The sequence below is a fragment of the Monopterus albus genome, unplaced genomic scaffold (genome assembly GCF_001952655.1).
Source record: "Monopterus albus unplaced genomic scaffold, M_albus_1.0 scaffold196.1, whole genome shotgun sequence".
Lineage (NCBI taxonomy): Eukaryota > Metazoa > Chordata > Actinopteri > Synbranchiformes > Synbranchidae > Monopterus > Monopterus albus.
In genome coordinates this window covers 265,804-276,104 of record NW_018128076.1, presented here as the reverse complement: position 1 = coordinate 276,104, position 10,301 = coordinate 265,804, and the positions used below count along the sequence as shown (strand labels likewise).

Genomic DNA, 10,301 nt, shown 5'->3' with positions numbered 1-10,301 from the left:
CAAGGACATTCATGCTTCTATTCAGAATGTTTCTAAACTTCATACTTTTGAAATATGTAGCTTTATTTTGAAGGTTTTGCACCATTCAAATGAATGGGGAAATTCTAGCTCAGAGTACTTTCAGCTGTTAAAATGTTCAGCTCTTCAAGGACATTCATGCTTCTATTCAGAACCTTTCTAAACTCCATATTTCTTCAATATGTAGCTTTATTGTGAAAGTTTTGCACCATTCAAACGAATGGGGAAATTTTACTTCAGCATACTTTCAGCTAGCAAAACCATTCAGGTGTCAAAGTCTTCAGCATATTCAGGGCGATCTTTCAGCAATTCGCATCCACACACGCATTTGCGGCAGGAAATGCAGTTTTCTAGTCATTATTCTGGTTTTTCTGTACGTTTTTTGGGGTTCAACTAGTTCAGCAAACTTTCACTTAGAAAAGCCATTCAGGCATCAAAATGTTCAACTCTTCAAGGACATTTATGCCTCTATTCAGAATTTTTCTAAATTTCATACTTTTGAAATATTTAGCTTTATTCTGAAAATTTTGGCCCAATCAAATGAATGGGAAAATTCTACTTCAGCATACTTTTAGCTATTTCAAGTATCAAAATGGTCAGCTCTTCAAGGACATTCATGCTTCTATTCAGAAGTTTTCTAAATTTCATACCTTTGAAATATTTATCTTTATTTTGAAAATTTGCAACTCAGGCCACCCATTGATCAGTTCACCTCGAGATCAAGATCAGGGTGCCAGAGAGACACACACACACACACACACACGCACGCACGCACGCGGTCTAGATCACTTATCAGCAAGCAAGCGAAGGCAGGGGTTGACCTACTCAGAACAAATAACCAAACGGATCACGAACTATTGAAGGTTGCATCCCTGTCCAGGGCAGAGCAGCCTAAGAAGATAAATGTGTTGTAAAAACGTAATTCAGGATTCAGAAGCTGGTTTTCCTGCGGGAGCTCTGTCTCTCTGAATTCAGCGCTGTAAGACCTACCTGTGATCAGACTTTCAGCAAACATTCTGTTGATTTTAAACAGTCCTCTCCTGTCTTCACTTCTCATGCTTCCAACAAAAGAATTGGGTTAATTTCTAACAGTCCTATTGGACTATTTTCACATCTTAATAAGTTCAGCATACCTTCAGCTAGAAAAGCCATTCGGGTATCAAAATGTTCAGCTCTTCAAGGCCATTCCTACTTTATTGCATCTCATCCTTCAGATTATTCAACAAAGAACTTCAGCCATTTCTTCTCAACTGTTTCAAAGAACTTCAGCCATTTCTTCTCATCTTTCAGCTGTTTCAGGCATTTTCAGGACAATCTTTCAGCTTTTATTAGCATCCACACGCATTTTTGACAGGAAACGCATTTCTCTAGTTCAGACATTGTTCTGCTGCATACTATTTCACCACCAGATGGCACTAAACCAAACCTTTGAATGAACTAATACTCTATACAAATGATGAAGTGGTTCTATAAAAGGTGTCATGGTGACAATTGGATATCACTTCTAAACAGTACAGTCAGGTGGACAAACCAAAGTCCAAGATGGCAGGTAAGTGCAGGGTCCATAGGTGAGGCAAGGGAAAGGGACCGACAGTTCGAGTGCCAAACAAATCAGGAGACACTTACTGAGCTACAAGAACAAGCAGGGTGTGGTGAGCAGATACACAGATGAAAGGGCCAATTTAGCATGGAGACCAAATGAACCAGCAACCAGACCAAAAGAAGGGACAATATATAGGGAGAACACCAGGGGATAATGAGCAACAGGTGGAAACAATGAATGGTGATTGTGACTGGAGTAAAGCTGGGGCAAGTGAGGTGACATAGGACAAGAAGTCTAACCAAAATAAAAGCGCAAAACAGGAAGCCAGACTGCCAACCATAACACATGATGTCAGTTTTCATCTCAAACATGGAAAAAATGTTGTTCATGAATATTATTACACAAGGAAAACATAACAAGGGTAACTCAAAAACCTGTGAATATGACCATATGGATGTAAACAAACTCACTATGGATCGGTTACACTGGAGCCAACTGTGCATCTTCACTGACTGCACAATGTATGCCAGAAATGGAGTCCATATAGAGGACAAAATCAGTCAAATCATCTGGGTAAGTGTGTAACATTACAAACGATCACATTTATCAAAATATTAGAGGGCTCCTTTAGTCAACCAGGGCCATCATGAGCAAACCATCGTAGGTCCTGACCCCAGAGGCTGACATTCAACTGAAGATAAAAACAAAATTCCCAGCAGGAAGCTGCAAACTGAGATTTAGGTACTTTAAGTATGATTACATTTATGAACTCTTCATTATTAATAAATCATTGTTTCCTATTTTTAATTAATGCAGAAATACAATTGATGTTATCACTGCAGTAGGCTGTGACGTAGAACTGAACTGATAGCTTGTTTCTCAACAAGACTTCGCCCAGTCTGCCCTGGAACCGAGATTATTCAGCACGTCAGCCAGACACCCACCATGTTCAGCTCTTATCTGCTGCACTTTGCCACCAGCTATTAGTCATTAATAAGTAAAATATAAATTTGATTCAGTGCCACTGAGCTCTGTACTCTGCATCTGTTCCTGTTGAAGAAAGGTAAGGAAATAATCACCTTGTCTGGATTTGTGGTTACATTGTACTGCAGTTGTTAGTAGTTGCATGTAGACCTATAGCTAAGAATTCATTTCATTATTGATTAATTTTTGCTTATAATAAGTGAATTGTTTGGAATTCAAAAGTGCCAAAATCAGATCAAAGCAGGGTCTTAAAGTTATTGTTGTATAAGAAAAAATCTAAAGCCTTTAAATGTATTATTATATAAAAGACAGAAAACCATGATCAGTATTTCCATCTGTTAATTTTCTGTTGACTCATTAATGGACTAACAGTTTCAGCAGTGGTCGCATCTTTTACAATCTTATATCAGATTTTGCTCAGAGGTCAGCTGCTGCTGTAGAAAATTGATTAGATCTCCAGAGAGCACAATGGCAAGACTCCTGACAGGTATGTTTTCTCTTTGGAATTCATTTTATGTTTATTTCACCTGTATGTTTCCTTTTTGTTCATATGTTCTCTCGCTCTTGTTTTCAGTGCTGGGCATTCTACTCGCTCTGCACATGGGTAAGCATTTATTTTGTATTACAGGAATTAATTCCTCTTTATCATTGTTTCAGAGCAAATGCATGGAGAGTGAAAGTTTCATTGCTTTTCTTCCTTCAGCTTCATCCAGTAAGCTGGCATGCCATTTTACCAACTGGGCCCAGTACAGACCTGGCAACAGCAGATTCACCTCAGACAATGTCGACCCCTTGCTGTGCACCCACGTCATCTACGCTCTGGCCACCATCAACAGCTTCAACCAAATCAGCCCCATAGAGTGGAATGATGAGCAGCAGTATGCCAGACTCAACAGCCTCAAGAACTTGTGAGTTTCCACAGTGTGTACAGTCAATCTGAAAACCAACATTCAGTTCATGTGGGTTCTTTAAGATTAAAGCACACAATATGTAGTGTTAGTATTAAATGTTTCCTTTTTCAAATTAAAATAAGACAAGGCAGATTTTTAATGACTCCAACAGTATTTGCCAATAGCCAATTAAACTGCAGTGGCAAATAGTATTCAAGAAGTTTACACATGTAGGCATATATGATCAGAGTAAGAAGTACAATAAGATTTAAATTATATGTGGAAGTAAGGTTTGTCCAATTAAGAAAAAAATCTCAAGTTTATTTTTGTTTTACATCTACAGCAAATAATGTGTGCATCTGAAAAGTACCAATAACTACTGGATTTTAAGGTGTAACAGTTACAGTATAGGAATGTTCTATCACTATTTAATTTGAATAAACCCACAAACAATAGAATGAAATCTGGAGTGATAACAGAGATAATTTGACTGGAAACTCTGGGATGTTTAATGCTCTCTCACTTTCTCCCTGCTTTTAGCAATCCTGCATTGAAGACTCTGCTGTCAGTTGGAGGCAGTTTCAATGGAGTGAGCCCGTATGTCCAAATATTAAACTGGTTTCTCACACACATCCTCAATGTGCTAGATACACTGTCAGCTCACAAGTAATAAACCTCCCTCTGTAGCACTAGAAATGTTGCCACAGTTTCCATTTCCCTGTCCCTCCAGGTTCATTTCCATGGTCGCCAGGCCAGAGAGACGTGCAGCTTTTATCAATTCAGCCATTAGCTATCTGCGCACCCATAACTTTGATGGGTTGAACCTGGACTGGGAATATCCTGGACACAATGGCAGCCCACAGGAGGACAAAGCAAGGTTCACTCTGCTGGTCAAGGTTAGCAAGGCCTTCATTTTTTCAATAATATTTTTTGAAAATTAGACCTTAATTTAAATAGAGGTGAGGATTACTACAGTTCATCACCATACCAGTTCAGCAAATGCTGCTATGCTTTAAGCCCATTCATCTCACTGCTGTTGGGTTTCAAATGTGTTTCTAGTTCTACACATGCAGTGGTGACTTTAAAGACTGGCCCCAAATCCCAAAATAGTTTACTGCTGATATTTTTAAACTCACAATAAACATGTTAACTAAAAATGTGGTACTCATGATGAAATACAGGTAAAACCCTGTATGGGCCAGTAAGCAATAAGTATGTTATCATTTCAAGTCATACTAGCAACATTTCTCTATAAATGGCAATGTCAGTCTGTAAATCTTGCACTTTGGTCCAGACTGACATACTATATTTCAACAGATATTCATGGTCCCCTAGAGGCTGCGTCCTATTGAATTTGATGATCCTGACTACCTTTAGGAGGTTGACATTTTTCATTTTTTAGTGAATTATCTTGAATGTTAGCTGGATTGCTATGAAATTTTGCACAGACCTTCAAGGTCCCCAGAGGATGTTAGCATGCTAACACACTAAAGGTGGTAAACATTGTAAACACTAACTTCTATGCATTTCCTACAAATCATAGCTGAACATAAGTTCAGCATTAATTAGGCTTCAATTGTTTACCTGTAAGTACAACTTCACATGGGAGATAACAAACAAGACTAATGAATCCACTTAGTTGTATGTTTGATAGTGTGTGACTGCTGTGAGATGCATTAGTTTTCAGTCTTCATCAAAGCCCACCCAGTATTGTCACAGAGGATAGAAAAAAACAGTCAGGTGAGACGAAGCTGAATTGTTCTGTTTGTCCTGCATACAGGAGTTGTCCAAGGCCTTTGAGGATGAGGCCAAAAACACCCGGAGGACTCAGCTGCTGTTGGCAGCCAATGTAGCTGCAATACGTTCCACCATTGACAGAGCCTATGAAGTTGATAAGATTTCACCGTAAGTTTGATTTCACTGGACCCAATGTATTTTTATGCTCAGAAAAGCAAGGTATCCATAAAAGTATAGTTTCTGTATCAGTACTAAAACAGGGATATCAGTGTCAGAATCTTGATCAAGGACACCATGGTAAGAAATATGTCAAGAACCCGAATGTGAGACCGGAATTTACTGAAGGGCAGACTTTTGAGAGATTGCAGGGCTGTCTTCAGTCAATATGCCTTTTATTGTATACTTTGCATAAAGTCATTAACCAATATTGAAACATCAACTGTTGATCTAAAATGAAAACCTTTCAAAATCAACAGTTACTTTGACTTCATCAACGTCCTGACCTATGACTTCCATGGACACTGGGAGCCAGTTACTGGACACAACAGCCCACTGTACAGCAGCTCTGTGGACACTGGCTCATATATTCATCACAATATCGTAAGACAAAGACACACAAAAGACACACAAAAGACAGACACCTGCAAACTACACACACTTTATGACATTAACCTATTTGTGTTTTTTGATTTGTCATGCTGAGTGGTGGGGTGCATGGTGGAGCAGCTCCCGAGTTAGTGCAGTTGTGTTTCCACTGCACTGTAAAACACATTGTTTATCTTCCACATTTTGATAATGTATGGTGATGCGAGCCATTAAGAACTGACACATAACTCATGATGTCAGTGTGGTTTCCCTAGCTTGCAACATAGGACCCTTGGTGCCAGGCAGTATTTTAACCCCTTATCAGAAGATCAAAGGGGAGAGTGCATTTTCAAATCCTGCTGCAATGAAATTATGGATAAAAAGTGACTGCTGAATGTGTGAAGATGTTTCCTTGGTGCAACATTTTAGCTAAACACGTCTTGTTGAGCTGGCTCTGTTGAAGGTGGAGTCTGCCCCACTTGGCCCAGGCCCATATTAGCCCAAGTCATCTTGGGCTGTAGGATCCCTCCTTCTCCATCACTTTGCTTGCTCAGTAAGTTCACAGAAGTCAACCACCTACCAATTAAATACAAAAACCCACTCCTCATTTCTCTAGCTATTGCCAAGAAAACAATCTTTCAAAACTGGAAATTAAAGAAACCTCTAAACATAAACCACTGGACCAACCTTTTGATAGAATACATCACACTAGAGAAACTGTCCAAAACACAGTTTAAAATGCACAGGTCGGCTGTGGCTCAGGAGGTAGAGTGGGTCGTTTCCTAATTGGAGGATCAGCGGTCTGATGCAGGCCACATGTTGAAGTGTCCTTGAGCAAGACACTAAACCCCCAGTTGCTCCTAGTGATGACACTGGTGTGTGACTGTGTGACTGTATGAGAATGTGAATGGGTGAATGGCCAAATAGTGTGAAAGTGCTCTGAGTGTGTCGCAAAACACAGAAAAGCGCTATACAAGACTGTTTACCATTATCTCACTGATGTGAACAAACTTTAGGGTTGATATACTAAGTATGATTTTCAGGAACCCCTCTGTAAGTCCAATATTCACTCCCCTTTTAGCTCCTGAGAAATATACCTTTTCAGCTGCTAGACCTATAAATAATGAATTGAATATTGTCAATTTCCTGTTAATTCACAGCTGAAGCAATGAGACTGCCAACTTTTTTAAAATTACTGTGAGGTATGTGATGCAGTGTTCATATTAAAACATTAAATATGTTTTATACTGTACTATTAATCTCCTTTGTTCTTTTCATTAGAACTCTTCTATATCCTATTGGCTGGCTCTGGGAGCACCTGCTGAAAAGCTCTTGCTGGGTTTCTCCACATTTGGACGAACCTACCGCCTTAGCAGTGCTTCTAGTAGCCTCGGAGCACTAGCTAATGGCCCTGCAGATGCTGGACCCTACACTCGCACTGCTGGCTTCTGGGCTTTCTATGAGGTACAGTACATTCATTTAATGGTCAGCTGAGTTATGCGGAGAGAGTCAAAAATTCACCAATAATGGATAATGCATCTGTGTTCACTGATGTTAAAAATGACACTAAAATCTCACCCATTACTGTTCCTATAAAGCCACATTGGTACATATGCAATCAAAAAAGCACCCTCAATTCAAAATACAAGAAGTACTGAGGTTACAACTGCTGCCTTCTTTACCTCTTCATTGCCCCTAAAATGCTGTTGCATGTTCTTTATACCTAAATAGTTCTACAGTTAAATTCCACTGTATTTCAACATGATTCGCAGTCATCTGCATTTGATTAGGTAGTGCAGCGTGTTCTTTTATGAAGAATAATCGGAGTCAAATATCACCTTTCAAACATTTATTATCATAACTGAATGGACCTTCGAATAAAGCAATTTACAGAGCTCTGGGTTCCATCTCTATCTGAAGCCCTGACCTCAACAGCAAAACCGTTCAACTCGTCTTCAGGACGAGAGGGAACACTATCCTCCTCAACTCAGTTGATTTTATACAATTTCAAATGTGCCATTGTAGGCTGGTCTGATCCTCTCGTGCTGTTCCATTGGTCCATCTATCCATCCGTCCTCCTCCTGCATCCTTTCTGATCCAATGGGAAAAGCAGCTTCCTAAAGAGGGAGGAAATTCTACTCTGTCTAAATTCCTACACTCACTTCTTTCTTTGTTACCAACCAACTACACTATATGAGACATGGCTTTCTGTTTGGCTAATTAAACTGTCTTGCCTGTGTGTATATGTATATGGTCCTGCCTCTGAAGTTGTCTCCTCTTCCTGGCTTTTAGGTCTAATCTCTGTTTATTACCCTTGGTGTCCCAGTGACGCCAAATTCCCTGGCCTCTTCAGCCAGGTGGTGATAATAAAGTATCTGTGGACCCTCCTTGTCAAAGCTGTTATATAAACATAACTGTAACATATAAGTAGGCAAACTTATGTGTGCTCTAAACTAAATCCTAACTATTCATTTTCTTACTATGATAAAATAATCATACACAAACAAAGTAAACACACAGGTTGACTAATCAACAAACAGTGTCAATCTTCTACTAATTAAGCTCTTAATTCAATCAAATGTTAGAATCAACCTTAAAGTATGACTTTGTTAATAATTTTACCCAACAGTAGTTATGCATCCTGAACAAATAAATATTTTTATGAGTAAAGCTGATCACCTTAATTTCACACATGTACAGCCTGATCTAACCCATCTCATTTTGTTTCTGTGCTACCAGATCTGTGCCTTCATCTCCAGTGCCACTGTTCAATGGATCTCTGAACAGGAGGTTCCATATGCCACCTATGGCAGTTCCTGGGTAGGCTATGATGACAAGCGCAGCTTTTCTTCCAAGGTAACTAGGAGCTCCATGACTACCTGGTGTTACAGTATAATAATGCCATTAGGCAACAGCTCAAATTCTTGTCTTCTGACCTGTGATCAAATGTTCTTATGTTTTTGGAGAAGAAATAAGTGGCATTCTAACAAGAATGGTTCTAGGTTTGTTACATATATCTGTTGCTGTTGTTATTCTAAGCATCTTTGGTACTGATGTGGTCATCCTGTAGGTCCAATGGATGACTGCCAACAACCTGGGCGGTGCTCATGTGTGGACTCTGGACATGGATGACTTTGGTGGATACTTCTGCTCATCTGGAGCATATCCTCTCACCAACCATCTCAGGATGTCCATGGGTAGCCACTGTAGCTAAGCTAACATCGAATGAATACCATCTCTGTTCACTGTGATGGCTTTTATTATTTGACCATTTTAGACCTATTTCTGAATTTTGGTGCAGTGTGTGATCAAGTGTCAATTTAGCCTCTGTTGATTTTGATCATAACAGTTCTGTCTACATGTCTGACTGTGCAGGCTTCATCCCAAAGCCCACCACCACCCCTGGACCTACCACTACCAGGAACCCCATGGATGACTTCTGCCGTGGTCGCCCTGATGGCCTGTATGCAAACCCAGCAGATAGGAACACCTACTTCCAGTGCTTCCAGGGACACACCTATCTGCACCACTGCCAGCCAGGCCTCATCTACTGGGACACCTGCAAGTGTTGCAACTGGCCCTGAGCTGCAGAAACATGAACTACAGTATACTCAAAGTTCATGAATAAATCTGATGTAAAATCATCTAACAGAGTGATAGATTGCACTTATTAAGTTCATGTACTCGGTTACAATGAGTATGGAAAGTAAACCAGTGAGTAAATTGTTGTCACATTCTCTTAGTATTCTTCTTTGCATCTTTCCTAAAAAAATAAACAGAATCTTATGACATGGCCTGATGACAGATGTGATTATATGTACCGATTCTATATATTCTACAGAAATTTTGAACTTTTAATTGCAAGATTAAGTAAATTTTATACTCTGCTTTCCCTATATTAATTCTTAATTCTACTGAAGGTGTGTTTCTATTATTTGTATCCATTGCACAGTGAAACATTGTGTATATAACACTATATTATCATTCTGAAGGCAGCACAACTTTAGTTCAGGAAGAACACATGTAGTAGCTGATTGGAATCCTATACTTCATTTATGCATCACAATCATTAGCTCATTCACTCAGTTGACTAGTAATGTGCAATTATGTTCATTCATTTAACCTTGTCATTTCCATGGTCGCCAGGCCAGAGAGTCGTGCAGCTTTTATCAATTCGGCCATTAGCTATATAACAACATAATCATAACAAGGTTCAAAGTGTTTATTGTCCTATGCACAGTAGGAAACATGTTTCCCTGTACAATGAAATTCTTACTTTGCCATCCAGGCACTTTAAAAAGCAAGAGAAAAAAATATATAATAACACAATAAGAGAGAATGTATGCTACATCGGAGCTGCATGTGCAATAGTCAGCAGTGGGTGTGCAATTATGCATGTGCAACTGAGCATGTAAACAGTATAGGTGGAATTACATGAAGTAATTCCTGATTGTAAACCCCTGTCAGCTGTTTAGGAGTCTGTTCCTGCACACTCTGCGGTGGTAGATGCTATCCACAGAGGGCAGTGGAGTCCTGGTGATCTT

At 39.5% G+C, this 10,301-nt stretch overlaps 1 protein-coding gene across 1 annotated transcript; it reads left to right on the top strand.

The window, feature by feature from the left end:
• Nucleotides 1–2,589: 2,589 nt before the first annotated feature.
• On the top strand, nucleotides 2,590–9,468 carry chia.1 (chitinase, acidic.1). Its single transcript, XM_020617900.1, has 12 exons — nucleotides 2,590–2,624; nucleotides 2,956–3,032; nucleotides 3,120–3,149; nucleotides 3,249–3,453; nucleotides 3,976–4,032; nucleotides 4,166–4,331; nucleotides 5,216–5,340; nucleotides 5,649–5,772; nucleotides 7,039–7,221; nucleotides 8,497–8,613; nucleotides 8,828–8,954; nucleotides 9,133–9,468. Exons 2-12 carry the CDS (start codon nucleotides 3,014–3,016, stop codon nucleotides 9,339–9,341), a joined length of 1,362 nt encoding a protein of 453 aa, XP_020473556.1. The 5' UTR covers nucleotides 2,590–2,624; nucleotides 2,956–3,013; the 3' UTR covers nucleotides 9,342–9,468.
• The last annotated feature ends 833 nt before the right edge of the window (nucleotides 9,469–10,301 follow it).